Source organism: Limulus polyphemus, unplaced genomic scaffold, assembly GCF_000517525.1.
Source record: "Limulus polyphemus unplaced genomic scaffold, Limulus_polyphemus-2.1.2 Scaffold3593, whole genome shotgun sequence".
Lineage (NCBI taxonomy): Eukaryota > Metazoa > Arthropoda > Merostomata > Xiphosura > Limulidae > Limulus > Limulus polyphemus.
Genome location: NW_013669203.1, coordinates 39,075 through 61,683, shown reverse-complemented (window position 1 = coordinate 61,683; position 22,609 = coordinate 39,075). Strand labels below are relative to the sequence as shown.

The 22,609-nt window shown below is 36.5% G+C and overlaps 2 protein-coding genes across 2 annotated transcripts in view; both read right to left on the bottom strand.

Annotated features, from left to right (window-relative positions):
- Window positions 1-16,608, bottom strand: part of LOC106469653 (arginine-glutamic acid dipeptide repeats protein-like) — a 47,414-nt gene extending 30,806 nt beyond the window's left edge. The window contains exons 1-3 of the mRNA XM_022398229.1: window positions 16,590-16,608; window positions 16,336-16,425; window positions 1,147-1,343 (exon numbers count right to left, since the gene is read on the bottom strand). Coding sequence (XP_022253937.1) covers window positions 1,147-1,343; window positions 16,336-16,425; window positions 16,590-16,608 — 306 coding nt within the window. The remainder of the gene's footprint in view (window positions 1-1,146; window positions 1,344-16,335; window positions 16,426-16,589) is intronic.
- The window catches only part of LOC106469651 (arginine-glutamic acid dipeptide repeats protein-like), a 45,122-nt gene continuing 38,863 nt past the window's right edge, over window positions 16,351-22,609 (bottom strand). The window contains exons 6-9 of the mRNA XM_013930152.2: window positions 21,341-21,439; window positions 20,296-20,376; window positions 17,218-17,360; window positions 16,351-16,425 (exon numbers count right to left, since the gene is read on the bottom strand). Of these exons, the coding sequence (XP_013785606.2) occupies window positions 17,223-17,360; window positions 20,296-20,376; window positions 21,341-21,439 (318 nt within the window). The 3' untranslated portion in view covers window positions 16,351-16,425; window positions 17,218-17,222. The remainder of the gene's footprint in view (window positions 16,426-17,217; window positions 17,361-20,295; window positions 20,377-21,340; window positions 21,440-22,609) is intronic.

The window sequence follows — 22,609 nt, the reverse complement described above, 5'->3', positions numbered from 1 at the left end:
TTTTTAGTCAGATAATAATACTATATTAACACATATTGTTAATTTGGACCAGTTCTGATTGTCACATGCACCTACTTCTTAGTCAAATCTTGGTGAGGTATTTTGTGTTCCTGATTGTCAGTGGGCCATCTCTGAATTTAGGGCCCTGTGTATAGTGTGTCATGTGCATATTATTTTATCAGGGCCTAGGAAGCAGGATATACAGAAAAAACCAATAACATAGAATAGCTATATAATATACAGATGATATTTGATCCTTCAATAATGTCAATCCATGCATAACCATCTTTAGAAAAAGTAAGAATTGAACCCACCCTTTATTTTTTAGAAAATTACTGATTTCCTTTTTGAACTTGTGTTAAGTATCACCATCTACTACTGCCAACACCAATTCATTCCATAATACAATATCATTTTTTCATAAAAATAAAACTGTCAAATCAGAATATAGAATAACAAATCAGTGGCCTTTATTCTGTCAGTTTCCCACATAACCTTGTAAACTGCAATAAGGTTACCTCATATCCTTCTTTTCCCAAGAAAAAATAAGTTATGAGATTTTCACCTATTCCCATAAGATTAAACCTTCCACCCATTGAATCATCCTAGTGGCCATCCACTGAACTTTTTCCAATATGTTAATGTCCTTTCTTAAATAAGGAGACCAAAACTTTATAAAGTATTTCAAATGAGGTATAAATGGTGATTTGTATAAACAGATAATTACCTTTTTTTCAACTTGTAATCAATATGGCTATATACACTTTAAAATTCTATTAGCTTTTCTACTAGCAGCTGAGCACTGGCTAAATGGCTTGAATAACTTATCATCCACCACTATATCAAGATATTTCTCCTCAGTCATGCTATATTACAGGTGCCATATTTATGTAAACACTAGTTTTTTAGTTATATGATAATAATAATACTATATTAACATATCATTTGTCTTCAGACAGCCTCAAAATTGAGCATTAACCCAAATTTAAAATTTTTTCCCCTGATTTTTATAAGTGCAATCCATACCAATTTTGGTAATTCTCTTAGTATTGTACAAACATTCACAAAACACTGAACCATTGAACCAACATCCATATAAGATAATTGGCTAAAGTACATACATATGATTCTCCATAAAATGAATACCTCTTTCCTTCTTCGAGTCTGCATATGTGTTCCATTAACAGAGGATTTCTCTTCCTCTTCAATATATCTGAGCTGGACCAACAAAGATTCTTCATCTATTTGAAGTGGTCGCAATTCTCCATACTTTTTAAAATAAAGTCGACATTCTGTGCATAGTAATGCTTTATTTCTACCTGCATGATGCCAGTCTTTGGAAGCTGGAAAATGTACAGAAACTCCAGAACTAAAGACACTGAAATCATTATATAATACCTATTAATACTTTTAAATGCAGTGTTAATCGATTTCACCCAACCTAACACCAATATTTGTTACTAGTATACAATACATTAACAATCCCCACACTAACTACAAACTTCCAAATGTAGAAATTAAATCTCTCCAGTGGGTCCAGTGCAGATGAAAAGAAACATCTTCTTACTCTAACCTCTTTTTCATTTTCCTAACAATAACAGATTTGAAAATATCTAGTCATTTAGCAAGTGTCTAACACAAGACAAGAAAAAATATATATATTAGGTCGTCAAGAAATTAATTTTGCATCTTGAAACACAATATAATGTCTAAAATTTAGTATACTCTAATCCCTTATAGTGATGGCACACAATGAGATACACATTCGGCATGTAATACTGTTTGAATACAAGAAGGGAAACAACGCCTCTCTAGCCACAAAGAATATCAAAGAAGTTTATGGAAAGGTTTTCAACGTTTGTAAGAGTCAATGATGGTTCAGCAAATCTCGTTCAGGTGACTTTAGCCTTAAAAACTGTGATGGCAAGGGCTGACATGTTGGAATTGATATTGATGCTCTGAAGATGCTTGTTGAGTCTAACCCAAGGCAACACACTCGTGAAATGGCCCTATAATTGCATGTCTCTCATGAAACAATATGTAAACATCTAAGGCATATGGCAAAACTCCATAAAGAAGGTGTTTGGGTGCCTCACGAACTGTCCGATGATCATTGTTTCCAACTTTGGAACGTTGCTTCATCTCTTCTGGCTTGTAATCCATTTTTGGACAGAATTGTCACTGGTGATGAAAAATGAATTCTCTATGCAAATATTAAATGCCAAAAACAATGGCTCACTCCTAGACAAAAACTATTTCCATCCCAAAACCTGGACTCTATCCGCAGAATGTGATACTTTGCATTTGGTGGGACATCAAAAGAGTAATTCTTTCAAACTCCTCAATTCACAGTGAACTGTCAATGCAGAGATCTATAGTCAGTAAATGGAATGTATAAATCAAGCCCTTTTCAGAAACTCCCTTCACTCGTCAATCGGAAAGGTGTTCTCCTTCTTCATGACAATGCACATCCACATGTGGCACGTTTGACACAAAACAAGATTATGGAGTTGGGTTGGGAAGTTTCTCCCCCACCCACCATATTCTCCAGACATGGCACCATCAGATTACTATCTTTTTCATTCACTGCAACACCATCTTAATGGGAAGACGTATGTGGAAGGTGTTAAAGAGGACATTGACATGTGTTTTGTTTCAAAGCCAAGTGATTTCTTTAATCAGGGTATTAACAACCTGATTGTAAGATGGAAAAGCATCAACAATAAGAACAGAGACTATTTCATTTAATAAATGTTTTGTTTTAATATACAAGTTGTTCAGTTTCTTCATCTAAAAAAAGCGACATTAATTGCTTGACGACCTAATATATTCAACTGCTCCATAAACATTTTAAGTATTAGTATTTAATAACTTGCAAAAATTTTCCACATCTGCACAGTTACCTATTTTTTTCTCTGTATTTCACTTAAGCAGCAATAATCAATTCTTTGAGATGACAAATAACTAAAGATTATAGAAAAAAATCCAGATCATTTTCTAAGATAACTAAGCTTTTTAATAACCATTTTATGTACACTTAGACATTTAAACTTGATCAACCTGAAAGATAAACGGTGACAAAAAGTGGCAGAATGGCTGATTAGACTCACAGTAAACGACATACTTAGATTGCTAACCTAACTGCTCACTTGACTGCTGAATGTTGTTTCTGGGATGGTGTGGAGACCAATAATAAGTAACAATGATATAATAAGTAGCACTAACTGTTAGTGAACTTGACAAGAAAGTGAGGTTTAGGTGGAGAGGAAGTTAAGAATCAAAAAAGAAATAGGAGAGACATAAGTGTCTCCAGTCACTTATTGAGATTTTGAATAAGTTAGATCAAACTAGATTAAGACATGTTAGGCATTAGGAGTTTACAGAGTTAAGCAGCAATAAAAGGTGAGAGAGTAATTTTTATATATTATTGTTACCTTTTGAATTACAATTCTGTGCTTGCATTTTCAAAGTGTGTTATTCCTCTCTTAACACAACATACTCATGCACAAGTGAGAGAGAGCATATGACATGCAACTTCCTAAATCATTCCATCAAAGTATCAACACCATGACACAATAAACACAACTACACTTTTCTGTTGATTTTTTATATCACTTGATAATAGCTAGATTTTCACATTTCTTAAATGTAACAAACACAATTACAAAAAAAGTGGTGGTAACAGTGCTACTATAATAGACTATACCACCTCGAGATCATTTGTTTGAGCACTATAAATGCAGAAAGAGTAAACTGTAAGTGATTCAATGTTTATGTTAATATTTTCCTACATTGAAAATGTATTTCCAATAAATACTTACCTTCGTTCACATAATAGCTTTCCTCCATTTGTGTTGACCTCTATATGCACAATTTTTGCTCACCACAAGCCTCAACGCTCCTACCTAACATCACATGTTAAAACGTGGTTTGGCTGCATTGTAGCATGCAAATGAGCATACAACAAACTTTCACCAATAGAAGTGTGACATACCCTTCTAATGCAGCTGACTCCCTCTATACTGTAGAACACAATCACCACCTCAAGATTAGGCAAAAAAAGATGCACCAGAAGTGTGGAGGATGGGTGGGAAGTGTGAGAAGAGGTAAGTATCTATTGAAAATGCATTTCAGTGCAGGAACATGTTAACTTCTGATACAATATCTTACTTCCTCTCACATAATAGATAGAATCCCACATTCAAAAGGTAGAAGGACTGGTGCAAAATTTACCCAGATGAGCATTCTTCAGAAGGCACCCAGAGAGAACCCATGGAATGAGATACCCTAAAATATAGGGTCACATTCGTGTAAGATTTTGCCCATCTGTACCATGTATACTCTTTGCCCTTTGTAAAGATAATGTGTTGTTAAATTGGGCAGAAAAGATGCTAGTCCAATAAGAGTTGTGTAGAGTGACTAGGGCATGTGGATTGTATTTGGTGGGTCAACTCCAGTTTAAAACCAGGCAGCACTGGGTATTTGTCTTCCAGTCTGCAGTAGGAGGAGAAATCCAACTGTCTTTATCTCAAACCCAGGAAGCAGAAAGAAAAAAACAACTTCTATTTTGACAACCCAGGCAGGGCACATGTGTGCAGACCCAGTACACAACTAACACCAGGCCACCTGTGAACTCAATATCTGGGCAATGGTAGGAAGCATGGTGGGTCAACTCCAGCCCAAAAGTGGGTGGTGTCATGCAGGAATTTCTGTCCAGTTCTCAGTAGGAGGGTCTCTACCAACCACATGTGTGAGGACTTATGTTGGCTGGTCCTATGCTGATCCAACACCAGGTCATCCAGGAACTGACATTCAGAGACAGAGGTAAGATGGGGTAAAGCCAGCCAGGGGGATGAACAGCATGTGGTGGATTTGTCTAGTCCAAAACCAGGTGGCTTTGGGAGTATGTCTTCTGGTCTGCAGTAGGAGGAGAGTACTCAACATCTACACTGACAGAACACCATCGCCCTACACTCAACTGAGTGGAAGTGGTCACACTTAGGAGGAAGCCTACATGGTCCACGACCCCAGCAGCTAGGAACTGGTAAGTGGTAAGGGCTCCTGCACTCCACTGGAAGAGGTAGATGAATAATAGAGTGGGAAATCCAGATGAATGCAACACTGTAATACAGTGCATTAGGTGATCATGAAAACTCTATTTTGAAAAACGGGTCAGTTCCGGTTTATTCAACTAGGACTGGAGGAATGGGCAGTGATCCCAACATTGTTTCACTCATGATGGTTCATGAGTTGGTACAGTCTTGTATGGGCATTATTTATGGAACAAGATGCCATGAAGAACTCTCTAGCAGTTTCGTGGAACAACCCATCTCGTCAGTGAGTGTTATAGAACTGTAAGGTTGTATGGTGTAGATTCCAAGTTAAGTACACTCAAACAGGCACCGTTTACCACTGAGTGGGATCCATAGATGTAGGAAGATGCAAATGTAAAGATAAAATATGTAAAATGAAAGAACTTACCCATTAAGAGGCAGTAAGGAGTGTTTATAATGGCAACAGGAGAAATTCGATATCCACAAGAAGAAGACTAAATGGCCAGAAGATGAAGAAAAGCTGTGACAAAAGTAAGTCGGGGAGTTCACATGCCAGTTTGTACAAATTCCTCCAACAGATGACAGAAGTGAAAAGTCAGAGAGAGAGAGTAAGGTATTGGATTTGATAAGGAGACTTGAAAAAGTAAATTTGATTCAACATTCAATGAAGCACAGGCTAAATGGATGGGGTGCTGTAGCCATTCCTTGACAATAATAGAATATATCTCTCGGGGAGATGAGGAATTCCAAAAATATGTAGATGGGAGGATGAACAATGAAAAGGAGCATAGCAGGTCAAAGAACAACAAACCATGTGGATGGGACAGAGAAAATGAATTGGAACAGAATGCAAATAATATTGAAAAAAGCAAGGAAAATAATACTGGAAACATCAATGGCATACCCATCATATCTCCTATGGCTACAGGCAAAAGTAAGAAGTAGGACCTAAGTGAAAGATGATAAAAGGAAGAAGAGACTAAAGCGTCAGAGGAAGAGAAAGGAAGGACTAAAAGAAAAGGAGGACAAAGGTGGCAAAATTAACAAAAAAAAAGCATAGAAAAGACAGGAGAGGAGAATACATAATGATAATAAGCAAACATGAAAGTATTAAGCAGAGCTGCCCAGTAACCAGCCATGGTCGAAAACAATATGCCTCGTTTGACCAGCCAACCAAAAAATTCGGAAAAATAGGGGACAGAAGGAGGGAAATGGAAGAAAACAAAATGCAAAGACCAACTATGGGATGTGTGTTCTTGTCATTGATAGACAATGAGTGAGTAAGAATGAACCGAACAAGAAAGATGGAAGGCTACATGTAAAGAGAGTCTGAAACATCTCGCAATGGGCCTGAAAAAACCCACTCATGAAGTTATAGTGTCAACACTGCTGAATGGGAGAGGGAGGAGTGAGGTTGAAGAAGTAGGGGAGTTACAAAGGGAGAGAACAAGAGAAGGTGCAATAGAGGAAAACATGGCTGAGCCAGCCAGTAAAATTAACTGAAGGACTCAACACAGTGTGCCAAGAATTAGAGAAAACATGATGGAGAAGATGTTTAGGAGGGCAGGCATGGAGAAAAAGGTTGGACCAGTATTAATGGGATGGGTCCTCAGCTAAAACTGAGGAAAGAGGAACAGGAAACCAGAAAAAGGAAGTAGGGTGTTGAGTAGAGTGGACAAAACATCAAGAAGAACAGTGTCCAGATGAGAGGGCAGCAACTTGAGCACCAGAGGAATGAGGGACCAATCTGTAGGTAGTATCTTGACAGGCCTCGATAGATGATTCACAACTGGACTCAGGGCACCCAGGATAGAACAAATTAGACATATTTGTATAGAATGGACCCAGAAAAGGACGTCGATAGTTTGGAAACAAGAAGATGAAGCAAAGAGACTCCCTGGTGATTGATAAAGTTGATTGTATGTATCATAAAGAGATGTCTATGAACCATCCTAAAAATCCAAAATTCGATGTACTTCCAAATATTCTAAGATATGGAACTGAAGAGATGACCCAAATTCACTGGAGAGTCGAGAGTCTCGTCAAGGTGGCACCTGGAAACAGAAGAAGACCAGAGTATGAGGAAGATGAATATCCACTATGGGAGTAGTTTGATCAAGTCACCAGGTGAAATCTTTGAATAAGAAAGGAGAATGGTTGAGGATAAGGGATCCCAATCATACATCCAGAAAACATGCAGTCCATTGTAGAAGTCGCAAATAGGCATGACCAAAGGGTATACGAGATTCCATGGAAGCCCACATCCCCCCAAAACAGAGAACCACCCACATAGTGAGGGAAGGAGAAGATATGACATGGGAAACTAAATGCACCATGTTCCTCAAAAGAAGAGTAGAAGGCTGACCCCTGCAGACATACAAATGAAAAAACACCCAAATCAATGAGAAATGAAATGGTGTGAAATGAGACTTCTCCAAAATGAACCTACCAAACCAAATGTGCTGCCTCTCAAAGGAGAATAAAATGGTGGCTATAAGAGTCTTGTTGGGACAGAGCCAAACAGGAAAAGAAGCATCAGAGATGTCCACCTCGGTCATCCCAAGATCTGGAGTGAAAGATCACTGCAAAGTGAGAAATTCTTCATGAGAAACTGACTGAGACACGAAAGATTTAACACTCGACACTTATCTACATATTTCCTGGGAACCATGAAAAGATGGGAAGAAAAATCAGGAAAAAGGATGAGAAACTCATCCAATAGCGATTGTAGTCATTAGGACCAACATTGCCATGGACCTGTGCCGGCAAGAAACAAGATTCCTAAGAGGATGTAAATAATGGGAACAGGAGACATTGGAGGAGCAGAGGAAAAGATGAAGTTGAAGACTCTCAACAATTGGCCGCAAATGGAGGGCAAAGGTCCATAAACCAAACGAAACAGGCCCCTACAGACCCCAAGCCTATAGGACAATCACTAGAAAAACTTGGTCAAAAGAGTGGTCAATAAAATTTTTTTAAAAATGTCACATACCCAATAGCTTGATTAAGGACAACGCATATTTGATTATAATTTTAACTTTATCTAAATGACCTTAATTGGATATCAGTGAAAAGTTATTAAAAGTAGAAGTTATTATTATATATTTTTATACAATAATCAGGATTAGAGTTTGAAAAATAACTTGGTTGGTTGTAAGTGGGGATGAACTTCTAGTTGCTATTATAAATTATTCTGGATGATAATTTTACATTGCTGTTGGTTACCAGTGGAAAGTACTCTTTAGCTCAATTAAAGATAACTTATCACAGTCAGTGATGTAGACCAAATAAACAGAACAGAGTTATGGTTTAACAGGTGACTTACACATTCCTCTAAGTGTGCACAATAATGAAATAATTTATGAGGTAAGTATCAGCAGGACTCTAGCAGAAGTAGATACTTAAGGAAATTGAACATTAATAACAGAATAGTGATTAATCAAGTGGGCATAAGCGTAAAATGATGGGCATAAAAAGCTTGGATATGTGTTAGGAAATTGTATTTTGAAAGCAGAGAAAACACGGTAATGGAGTCAATCAACCAACACCTGGTGGCATCTGGAATTGTACATCAGGTCCATGGTGAGAATAGCCTCAACATCACAATGATCTAGCATGATATATGATCACAAGTCGTTCAGTGCAGATTTAAACTAAGTATACCTGGTCTGGCAACACTCCCCACAGAGCAAAATCTAAACATGTGATAAAGGCCTCCATGTAAAGAAAGGAAAATGAAGGTAGGGTTTACCTCCCACAGAGAAACAGAGGAGCACAAAAGGGTGACAGGAGGTTTGCAAAACCCCAAAGAGCAAAAAACGTGATGGAGATAATGAGATGTAGAGGTATGCATAATGGTCCATATACCAACACTGATGATGTCCTCCATGGGAAGATGTAAATGTGCAGCCAGGGATATGGTAAGGTGACAGATCTGATGGGAAGAAACCTCAAAAAGTCAACAATAGTCAAAAGAATGGGAAGAATATGCCAGGCAAATTATCTGGCGAATCCAACCCGTAAGAGTAATGGGAGAAAAATCACAGGAGAGGTTAGGATTCCATGGAATATGCAAACAGACTTGGGAACCACATAATGGAGCAATGCATGTCATATACCGTCAGAGAGCCCTGAGGGAGCAAAGAAGGCAGTCAGGATCAGATTGGTCATAAAGGTGGGATAAAGAGGGATGGGATGAAGGTAGAATTACGCTCTTGAGCAGCCGAAGTTTTGGGTATAAAAGAACAACCAGAACAAAGGAACTATGAAAGAAAATGTGATGAGCATCAATCATGACACAATGGAACAACAACATCTGCACACCAACATGAGCAGGAATAGGAACTTCAAGGAAAGCTAATATAACAAACACAAAGACATAGGTTCAAACTGAGGATGGGTAAGAGCATAGATTACCACATTAAAGTTCCAATTAGAGAGGGAAGTAGAGCAGGGAGGATAGAAAATGCAGAAGGAATGAAGCAATTGAGGTAAGACTGGTGATTAAAAAACACAAGCAAATTTGGGAAACCGAAACTTGGCAGATAAAGCTGCTCAATAGCCTGCAACTGGAGAAACTAAAATACCTCTATCAAAATGCCAAGTAAAAAAGAACATTATGTGAGGAACAGTAAGATGGGAAGGATGATAATCCCATCTGACAGACCAACAGCGATACATGTACAACTTATGTTGGTAAACTGCCATGGAGAAAGGACAAACTGTATGAGAAATGAAGGAAGCTACATGTCACAAAAGTCTGGCTCTTCTGGCATGGGACCAGACCAAAGGCACACATGAAGATAGAGCATGGTAATGGATGGATGACACACGCCTGAGAGGGGCTGACAAAGAAGTGTCAGAGATAAAGAAAGAGGAAGGATGAACGACACCAAAAGCCAGTGCAGCAATGCAAACCACATTTGACGCAGCTAATATGGAGCCTCCAACAGAATATGACACAAAGTGGTCTGATTTATGGCAAGGACACTTGGGAGGAGACGAATAGGAGGATATGCATATAGGTATCAACATTTCCAATCCTCACTGAGAACATTGACTGCTCCTGCCAAAGGATCAGGAATAGAAGACCAAAATCGTGGAGTTGTGTATTGAGATGAGAAGCAAAAGCATCCAAATCTGGGACACTCCACTGAGCACAACATCCCCAGAAAATGTGAGGATCCAAAGACCACTCCATAGGAAGAATCTTGTTGGAACGAGATAACTAATCTGCAATCAGATTCGGGGCACCTGGAAAATGATATGCCATCAAAGTAATGTGATGGCTGTGTGCTCAATACAGAAGATCCAATGTTTGAAAACTGATGTCTCTCAACTAAGTACCTCCTTACCTGATGACATTTGAGACCATCATAGAATTGTTGGAGTGCACTATTAGCAACCAGCCCCAAAGACCCTTCTGAAAATGAAGTAAAGCTTGATGAACTGCAAGAAGTTCCAAGAGATTGATATGGAAAGAGGACTCAGAAAAAAAGTCCAATGCCCAGAAATCTCCTGAATGTCGAAAGATGCCCCCAACCAGAAATATAAGCATCCATAAAAAGGTGACATCCACGGTATTGTCCCAATTCAACCACCAGGTGAAGTTGGTCTGTAAGGGAGCAAGAAGGGTAATAGAGGCATCTAAGAGATCCTGAACAAGGCTCCATTTGTCTATCAAAACCCATGGAAGATGGTACATCTGGGTACAATAAAGAGAAATGAAGTCTTCTAGAGAAGCCCATGTCCCCAAAAGAGAGAGAACCTCTCATGCAGTAGGAGAAGGATAGGATGAGATGTTGCATATGAGACATTCCATAGCTCTCAACTGAAGTGGAGAGGGTTGAGCCTGACTGAGGAGGGAGTTCAAAAGAGATTGTGAGGAAGGATTTCTCCACTTTGACAAACCCACCCACCCACCCTGGCCGCTTGCTGGAGAAGAAAGCGAGTATATAGGACTGAGTTGTCTTGTGGGGAGGCAAGAAGTAGCTAGTCGTCCATATGATGGTGGAAACTAAGGCCTCTTGAATGAAGTAGGTGGGCAAAAGCCTGGACCACATATAGAGATGAGACAAGTCAGAGCAAATGTGCCCAAAATTGAAACACATGTCCATGATGAACAAAACAAAGATACTGTCTGGATGCAGAGGTGATGGGAATATGGAGATATGCATCCAACACATTGATCTTCATCATCCACAAACCTGGCGTGAAAACTCAATGAAGAGCTAAGTAGGACTCCATGGTGAGCTTGGGAATGACAAGGAAGCAGTTCAGTAATGACATAGCAATGATCAGATGCCAATCATCTGTCTCTTTGAGAACAACAAACAGATGAAAAGGATTTCCTCATTCGATGGCACCCTTGTAAAGCAAGTCCTGATCCACCTCCAAAAGACACTGGAAAGAAATGGGATTCCAAGGAGGAGGGAAGGAAACAGGAGTGAGAGAAAACGGGGGAGAGAAGAGGAAGTGGAGGACCAGACTATCGGAGACAATGTTCAGAACCCATGGATCAACTGCAAAGGACCGTCAAATGTTGAAAAAGTGATAGAGTCTATCTCCCACTAGCCTTGACCCGAGAACATAGTCACCAACACTGGATGCCCCGAAAATGATGCTTGTTCATATATTTATGGCAAACAACAGATGCCCAAGCAGCTGGAACCAGTAAGGTATTGGAAAGGGAGCGAGACACAGGAATGGAAACAGGTTGATGGGATAAAAGAGAGGGCAAGGATGAGAGGGACGTATGCAGATGGACTGACTTAACACTCGACTCCAATGAATCAGGGATACACCCAAACACCTTTTGTTGCCAAAAATATGTCACACTATCACGTGGAAGGTAAACAAACTTGAGATAAAATGGCAACTTGACTGAAAAGATCCCAACAGCAGAGCAGCCACATATGTAATGTAAGGGCTGAAGAGAAAAGGCATGCCATAGTAGCAAAAAGAAGACTTCAAGTAACATCTGAAAAACCTCTCAGGGGAATTATGAACAGCCCCAGACAAAAGGTGAAGGGAGGATAAGGAATGGAGAAGGGTGGTCAGAGTAAGATGAATATAGGAAACCTGTGGTTGAGAAAAGGTAGTCGAAGTATCAGGGTTCTATTCCCACAAAGGGAGAAGCAACTCCAAATACTGTGAGTCTAACAAAGGGAAGTCAGACTGATGATAAGCAAAAGCATGATCAACCATAATACATATTGGTATATTGAGAAGCATACAAATCCCCGAATGTAGTTGCTTCCCAAAATGATTCACATGAACCACAATATCTGGGGAAGGAGAAAACACTAAATAATAACCCAACAGCTCTTCCCCAAGAATGGCAGGGGTGGAACCATAGAAAACAGAAGATAAGGATAGAACTCAACATACCTGATTAATCAGTTCCACAAAAGGGGAAGGAGGTCTGAGAAATTCCCCCAAAAAGGACATGCGACTGAGAGGCATATTCAGGAGGGAGAAAGAGGTTGTCTAATTGCTCATCTTCCCGATCATTCCAACCCTGAGCAGGAATGAAAGTACAATAATCAGTTGGCTTTACTTTTTTGCATGAATTGGTCAACTCCCAACGTACTGGAGTCATCACGTCATGGGCCGATAATCAGGGTTCCGACCCAATGGACGTGGTTGGTGAATCTGCTGCAGCAGTAACAGCAGTTGTAGTACTGACCAATTGAAATTGTGAGTGCATAATTCACGCAGTCAGAAAAAAAGGAGAGAAGATAATTAAAATAAATCGTAACTCTCCACAAAAATGGTAAATAACAATTGATCTGAAGTAAATAAAGTGGATAAGTTAATCAAACTGAGAACAAAAAAAAGTATATTCAATAAGACTGCCAAAAGAAACTTGGTTAACAGCTGCAAGATTAGAGAGGGCACTAGTTACAGTAGGAGCAGTGTCACACTCCTGTTGGTGGAGGGTTGCTGCACAATCATTTGCATGTTAGTATGCAGATATCTCACATTAACATATGTGAAAATAAATCGAAGCATGAAGGCTAGTGCAAGAGAAAGTTTGCACCAGTAGAGGGCATTATGAATTGAGAAAGTTTTTTGTGAGGAGGTATGATATCGTACCAGAATTACAAAACCATGCAGTGGTCAGAATGATTATATATAAAAGCATAATATAAAAAAAGTTGTATAACAGACTAAAAGCTTGAACTGATATAATAAAATTATTACATATGTATCTGAAAGCAGAGGTAATGGAGCTAATTAAAGAGCTTATCTTTAAGAGGAATTAAACTAATCAGAGAAGTTTGCACATATACTGAGCAGTACCCTTTGGGACTGTTATTATATTTTGAAAATTAAATAAACACATATTTCATTATATAAATTCTGACTCTGCCTGTTTGATTCTTACACAAACTTCATCAAACTGGTATAACCTGTGCAAAACAGCAACCAACTGCATATTCTTGGTATCTTACGTTAATACTTTTTGTAATGGATTGTCCACTTCAGCAGTAAAACTACTTGTTACAAAGCCAATGAAACTGACAAAGTCTGACTGCAACTAGTTACACAATCACCAGTTGCAGCTAAAGTTACATCAGGGTATGATCTATCTTTGGCAAGTAGTAGGTTCCAGAATACATATGTAAAGTGCAGAATCAGTGGTTGTATTTCTGACAAACATATACACTGTGAAGATACTTTTAATTGAAATAATACATCCCAGTCTTACAAAACAGTTTGACTGACAATATTCTGGCTAACAGTGTTAAAAGTGAGATAATGAATTATTATATTCTTTATAAGGACAGTGATACTTGTGTAGAGACTTCTGTTATGAAACTGCACAAGCATTACCAGAAATGCCTACTCACCAACAGCTTGAGTTAAATAAGATTCCATAGGAATTACAATGGTCACAATCAGCAGCACATTAGAGAAACACTAGATCACTAGCAAGTCCTGGCTCTTTCAGACATGAATCTGCTCTTCCCGAAGATTTAAAAGAATCTGTCTGAGACTACCAGAACTGCATTCACAAAACATCTTTCTTCAGTAGCCAAACAATCAGGAAACTGGATCAAAATAGATACTCCATGTAACAGTCATAAAGCAAGCCTCTATACTCAAGGTAAAGTAGAATACTATACAATACGACTACCCCATCAGAAGTAGATAAAATTTTGACTGGACTTGCTACATAATGTAAAAACTCAGGCTAAATTAGCATATGACCTCAAGTAGATTTTGTATGTTACAAATCATATACACTTCAGGACAGTAAGTTATGTAGTACTTGCATACTACATAAGATATGGCACAATATTTAAACAACTGAAGAAATCACACTTTCATGTGTGTGTGTGTTAGAATCCTGAGATTAATTTCTGACAGTCTTACTTTCTCTGAGGTAGTATAAATAACAACCAAAGATAAATGGTAGCATTCCAATAGTGCCAGTTGTTAGTGAAGTTTTTTCTAGTTAAGAAAAAGACTGAATAAAAGGTGGAGAGATAGAGAGAAAAAAGAAGCAAGGCTGTGTATGACATGCTTCTAGTCAATGATTGAGACTTAGAAAGTAGCCTAGAGGAGGTATAGGGGTAGAAACAGACCATTCTGTACAATTGCATCAATGTACCAATTCCCACGGTACAGAAAAATGTCAATCCATTGATGTACTTACATAACTTGGTGGTAACTACATTTTCACATTTCTTTAATGTAAGAAGCATTGGCTACAACTGCACCCATAAGAGCTTGTGAACATTGTATTACTTCAAAAATATACTCTTTCTTTTATAATGGTTAGACTAATCATGAAACTGTAAAATGAAATAGATGTAAAGTGCACATTGTGTTTTATTTCATGTGATTAAATGACTTATTAAGAGGGACTACGGATTCTCCTGTTTAATCTAGCAATTATTTCAGTCTAACTTTGATCACTTCAGTCACTTAATTGTTTGGAATTATCAATAGTACTGATTTTTGATGAAAAAGCAGAGTGAATTAAAAACAAAACTTATTAACTCAAGGCAGAGGGAGACTTGTTGATGTACCTTTAAGTATAGGTACTGCATCAAACATTCATGGCCATTACAATGCTTCAGGGCACAACATTCTTATTTTTACCAGGCAGTATGATTCATGCATATTTACTGGAAAGTACAAACTGCCACATCAAAATGTCCTCCCCAGTGGATCTGTGGTAGGCTTGAGGGCTTATAATGCTAAAATTTGGCATTCAATGCCTGAGGTAGGCTCAGTGCAGATATTTCAATGTGCAGCTTTGAACTTACAAAATCAACACATCAAAATTAAAAGTTAACAAACAGAACCTCCAAATATATCCATACAACCTACAGTACGGCAATAATCACTGATGATGGTACAGTGTGAATAACATAAATAATCATTTCTTTTACATTTAAAAGGGTACCAGCAGTTTTTTTGTTGGTCAGGTATGTGAGATTCACATAATAATACAAGTTCATTTGTTGATATAACTGCTTGAGTATGTATCACATCATGACTGATGTCTGTATGTAGGAGAAAATAGCATAACAATTGAATGCACTAGCAGAAATGCCACCCTTTGTGTGTCTCTTTGTGCTAGTAATTACAAATCATAGTACTCGTACCTCATTGAAAAAAATTGAGAAAAAGTGATCATTTCCTAAAAAAAGTTGTTGTTTTTCTGGGAAGTACTGCATGGGAAAAGTATTCAGAATGTGCTATTTAGTCATACACAAACTCATTACATCAAAATCATTTAATGTACAAAGCTCAAAATTTTCATAAGTTTTACTGATATAAAATGTAATGTTTTTATATATTAAAAGTGGTATCGTTTATAGAAAAAATCATATTTTACTAAGAACTCCAGTTTCTCAGTAATACATTTAAAAATTAAATCAATAAAGATATAATCAAATCCTCATGTATAGTCCTAGAGAAAGTCATGTTCTTGTTGTGAAGAGAGTACTTTTATTTTAAATTGTATTCTATTATAAAGAAATGGTTGTTGTACATGCCACAGTTATTTTTCTAATCGTCTGAATCTTGAATACCCAAAATTTGATTTTTTTATGGATTTTTGTTTGTGGTGCACTTTAATACATGTTACAGTATTTTCAGTTTCACATATAAATACTGACATACACGTTACATCGATTATAGCAAAATTAAAGACAAAAAGGAGGAGAACAAACTTGTTTGTTGCTATTCAACAATGTTACATTTTTTAAAGATATATCTGGCAGAAACCAAAGAAAATGTTTTGAAGTAGATGTAAACTCACTTTTAGTGCAACAGTGAAAGCACATGTAACCACTCAAGTCCCTTGAGTCACAGTCATTCAACTCTTCTTCTTCACTTGCTGAACTCAAGTCTGTTTGATTCAGATTCAATGTTAAATACTGATTGCAAAATACTTTAAAATAATTGGTATTATTTAAAAAGCAAATTTTCTAGCTATGAAATTGTTTTATTAATTTCTTTTATGCAGTATTGTGAATAAAATACAAAGATATTGTGTTATGGGAGGAAAAATACCATAAAACTTATCCAACATTATTTTCTGAGATTTTATATGTTATTACAACAAAAAAGGTCCAATACTGTGAAAGGTCATTGACCAATAAAACATATTTTTACTCACTATAAATGTTTATCTTCCCTTAGTGTGAAAAAATTCACTTAAAGCTGTAGTATAGGTAAAAAAATAGCAGATTAAATAGAAACATTAAAAAAACTTGTAAAAGAATCAAATACATGCACAAATGTTTTCTTGTTGAAAAATTTATAATCATACAACAGGATGTCATTGTAATTAACTTCAATAAACGAATAAAAGCATATGTTATGCTGACTGAGTTTAAAAATTACAAATACAGGGAATTACAAATACAGATAAAGTGTAAACAGAATACATTACTTCTAAACCAATAAGAAAGTAATTTGCTTAAAATTCTCACCATTTTCTTTTTTGATTCTAAAGGCTGTTTTATTAAAAATTTTTAATATTACAATGTCATTAATTTTAGCCACTTAGTGAAGAGATAATTTCTATATAAAGTGAATAAAATTAATCCATACAAAGAAAATAAATGAAATATTATAAATCAAACAATACTTAAAGAAAACTATATATATATATATAATACATCAGAACCCAACTTACCAAACTCATTTAAATCTGATTTGTTTTGTTTTTGGGAAAGACTTGATGCGGCGAATAACAATCTGACGTCGTCGTCTGTGTGATCGTGTGGTAGCAGCACCTGGAGTTTTCTTCCACAAGTAGTAGAACTCCACCAAATCTGCCTGTGAGTAATCATTCATAACAGTTTGTAATTAGACAGAATAATAATATATAACTTATAAGAAGTATTTTTCATATCATTCTTGCTTAGATTGAGAAATATTGTACTAATTTTAAAACAAAACAGAAAAGTGAAATAAATAACCAAACATCACTAAATTCCTTAATGCAATGGTTAAAAACAGGAGTTTGAATGATGATTTTACCAAAGATATTACCTTGGATAAAAATTAAGTACCATTTACTTTGGTTTTTGGTCTGACATAGTAATCTTATTGGACGTTGTTAAAGGTTTGATTTTTGTCTGAATGAATAAGAAGTAGATAAATAAGTCTATGCTCCTTGGCCAGTTTAATACATATGCACATAGAAAAGCAAAAAAAAAAAAAATCACTTGATAATAGAAAACTTGGAGAGGATGTCAGTCCAATTTGAAATACTTAAAATTCTACAATACAATATTGAATATTTTTTCTTGAGCGTTTCTCATATGGATCAACTTTCGAAGCCACCTCATCAATGTAACTGGAGATAGATCTCTGGAAACTGAAGGATTCCAATGAATAAAGAGTCAATTTATAGCAGAAAAAAGTTAGTGCGAGCCACATAATACCTCAGGGCTCTGACAGGACATAACAAACGATCTGGGTTTGATCAGTCATAGAGGTGAGAAATAGCTGGCAAATGAATTGGGGAGAAGGATTTATCCCTCTACCTGGCTGCCAGAGTCTTATGAAGGAAGCACCTATTAGAGTACATCAGGACAAAAGTGGAGTGAAAGAAAGTCCTGTGCACATGTAGTGCAAACAACTCTGACCTACAATGTCCACATGTCAGTAGCAACAAAAATACACTTTAAGCAAAATGTGATACATGGTACATGAGGCTAAAGGCTCGAATAGATGTCAAGACAAAGCATGTAATACCACCTTAAGATCCCAGTTGGGTAACAGAAAAAGCCATTTGGGATGAAGGACTCTAAACAATTTGAGAAAGCCAGATAGCACTGGGGATTCAAATACTTTCCAACGTTTAGAATATCAAAAAGTAGTAGATAAAATTGTCTTTTATATAGTGACAGTAGACAAAGCTAGACCTTTGCCAAAAAGCCAGGTCAAAAAATGAGATATGATGGGCATATTTTGGTGAAGTGAGTTCAATTTCCTCATGAGACACCATTGGCAATAAATGTGCCATTTCCGTTAATAAATGGCTATTGTTGGTCCATAGATAGATTGAGATAAATATAAGGCAACTTTAGCAGGGCTGTATAACTTCCATACATGAAGTTTGAGGTTGAGAATGTCTGGGTGTAGAATGTCAGATCAGGGTGCTAACAGAGATAGCCAAAGAGGAAGTGGCAAAGGTGAACACTCCTGAAGATACTGTAGAAGAGGAAACCATGGTTGGGCCTGTGAATTAGGGGCTACCAACAGTACTTGACAAGTATTGGATCGAATCATAGCCAGAACTCTGGATAACAGACGAATTGGAGGAAAGGCATAGAAATGCAATCCCGTCCAATCTTGACTGAATACATCTATCGACAAAGCCCGAAGATGAGGTACCGGGGACCAAAATGCCTGTAGTTGAGAGTTGCAATGAGTGGGAAATGCACCAATCATCAGAGTCCCAAACTATGAGCAAATCCACTGGAAAACCTTGCAATGAAGCATCTATTTGTTAAGGAGAAACTGATTGGGCCAATAAGGTGACCTGTTATTACATTCATCACCTCTGGAACATGGCAAGCCAGAAGGCTGATATGATAGGAGCGAGCCCAGTAGAGAATATCCAAAGTTCGAAAATAATAGTCCTGAGAATGTGTGCTCCCTTGATGGGAGGGTAAGAGATTACTGTAGAATTATCATGACGATTTTCCCGTTCAATAGATCAAGACCTTCAACCATTGCTCGTTGGACAACAAGAAGTTCCAAAATATTGATGTAGAAGGAAGATTCATCTTCCATACATACACCCTGAAATTCATGACCATTGACGAGGGGGCAGTATAGGAACACTGATGGTAGTGTTGGTCCAATCCAACCACAACTCGAGATGTTGCTCCTGATTAAGGAGACTGGATGATCCAGTGGATTGCAATTTATGATCCATTGGTCGTGCAGCAACCAGTGAAAGGACTGCATGAGTGCTCATCCCAAAGAAATCAGAGATTCAAGTGATGTCCACATCCCCAATAGAGAGAGAACCATCTGCACAGTAGGAGAAGGAAACATAAGTAAAGGCCTGACTGCTTTTTCCATATCCTGGAGCCAGATGGGAGTTGACTGAGCCTGGATTAAAAACGTGTTGAAAAAGACACCCAGATGGACAATATATTGAGTCAGCAAGAGAATGGATTTCTTGGCTCTGATAAGAAAGCCAGCCTTGGTTGCTTCTGAAAGGAGAATCTGTGTGTTGTTCCACCAACTGACAAGATTGTGCCAGATGTAACCACTCATCCATATAATGGTGTGTGCACAGGCACAAAGGAAGAAGTAATGAGAAAAATCTCGTACAGCTGTTCAGAAGACATATGGTGCAGATGCTATACCAAAGGGCAAAGCCCTGAACTGCAGAACCTGGCCCTTGTGCCTATGACCAATAACTCTCTGATAGCCTTGGAAAGAAGATCCACACTCTTCAGATCTGTTGTGGGTGGAAATACCACTGGTTGGGAGGATAATTGAGGTGGAGGTCTAAGCATTATTCAACTACCAATGTGACATGTAATCAAATGAAGTAAATATATTTGCCCTCAACACAAAAAGTATACTTGACCAATTATTTATCTCAAAATTATGCATGACCTAAATGTTATTGAATTGTTCACAATGATTAATATTTCTCTTAATTTCAAATTAAGCCAATATTCTAAACCGATATACATTCTATGTTATCTAATAGTCATTGTGAATAAATTAACATGCTGCTTACAGTTTCCTTTTGAGGTAGTAACTCTTTTCTGATCTTGAAGAAATTCTTCCCAAATTGTCGTAAACCTTTTACAAATCGTTTCTGTTTCAGACATAAAACTTAAATTAATTGTTTTACCAATAAAATATCTACACTGCATTATCTACTAAAGAGAAGTTTTTAATGAAATTAATATTTTGCTTCCAATTTTATTTATTATATTTTGTTTATTAAGATTTTCATGCTTTAAATTACTTATATTGTCCTAATAGAAAAGATTGTAGAAAAATGTAACACTTATAAAGAAAGATATAATTATTTGATTCAGTAAAAACCACAAAAGTAAGTTTCTTAATAGAACTAGACAATATCCTAAAAAACTAAATCTTGTATAATAAAATGATTGGGAAAATAGTAGAAGTATAATACGTGAATAGAGAACACTGAGTACATTATGTTAAAACAAATTTGAATTAGCAAATTAGCAAGTCACATAACATATAACCACAACTGATATAGTTGCAATGGAATGGAATGTATCAGAATTACATTTTAACATTGCGTGGCATTTCATGGGTACTTTGATGCTCCCAAAGTTCATCACTTTTGGGAAAGGTAAGTAAAGACCCTTTCAGATGTAAAATATTCATACAAAGATATGTTCAGATCAGTGGTTTAGAATTTCCAAGATAGGGATCTCCAAATGGAAATGAGGCAAACAACATATGGTTTTACCAACATAAAGGCTTCCAGTAATATTTCCCATTCAACCATCACGTACCTCAAGCAGATGGAGAATAAAATGAGTATTCATTATTTGTATTATTCATTAAGAAGACGTATTGGTCAAGTCATGAGATGCAAAAATCTGTGGATTTCTGTGAGAACAGAATGTTGAACTGAGTACTGGGAAACCATTGTTCTTCTACACCAGAGGGATTATGGAAAAGCTGCAGTAATACAAACATGAATACATTTACCATATGAGATTTGATCATTGGCAAGACTTGTAAATCTCACAGTATTACCTATTCTTAGCATTTTAATTATTTTCATGAAGGCTTACTTGTTCTTCTTCAGTCCACTTTTTATCTATTCCTCTTGGTACTGGATGTCTGACTAATGCTTGAAGAGCTTTCCCAGTATCGTAGTTACTATCATGAAGCTACATTAAGAAAACACACATAAAAATCTAAGAATATTATAAGGTAGTATGAACATACTAATTTTAATACTTTATAAAGTGTAAAGCATACATCATATCAAATAACATAATATTTATTTAAACTAAAAACTCTAAAACAAAGGAAATATTATTTTTAACATTTATCACATACTAGTTGAATTACTCAGAATATTGATCATAATTTAAGCTTCATTGGGGAATTTCATATCACTCTCCAAAACAGTCTGCTCTTAATATCTGAACAATAGTCAATATAAATAATATACAATGATTTCCGGGTTTGTTGAATTGTTCTGGGATTACAATTTAATCAAATCCTAAACTTACACTTTATGATTTCATAATAGTGGATTGGAAAATACTATAGATTCATTCAAAGACATATTACTAAATAAAATATATAATACAGGGTTTTGATAAAACATGACAATTATACTCACCCATTATTCTAGAAAATAAATGATCAAATTATCAATTATTATGAATCTATCAATCATTCAGAAACATAAATACATTAATATCAAAACTGTTTTATAAAAAATAAATGTAGATTTCTTACATATTTTTGTAAATTTTTGAGAGAAAGTAAAAAACAAAGTTTTATTATAAGCCTATCACTTACACTAACACCTATATACAAATTGGAATAATCACCCTACAAACAAACTGAATCAAATAACAGGCAACAGTTGATTTGACAGTCCTGTAAATAGAGAATTTTATAACTAGTATATAAGTTCCACATCAGAAATTGTAATGTATAAATCAGGCATGTCATCAAATTTGTTGATATATTCAAGTAAAATGTGAGAACATAACAAGCTTGGCTTGTGGTTGCATGCGAGCTATGTATTGTAGGTCCAAGCATTTGTTTCTTTTCTTGAACATTACAAATGTTATTGATTTAACCATGAGAATAATCATCAATTAATAACAGGGGCACGAGTTCTTTTCCAGCATGAATTTTAGTTTATATTGTTACGTCTCCGTTTGTTAATTGACTTTTCCGTAACTTCGTTCCAACGAAACTTTAACGACACAAGTCTTTACTTAATAAAACTGGTTTATTCTTTCCGAATATAACTCTGCGATACACTTAATTACAATACTCGCGCTAAAACAACACTGTAACGAACGAACGTTAACTTC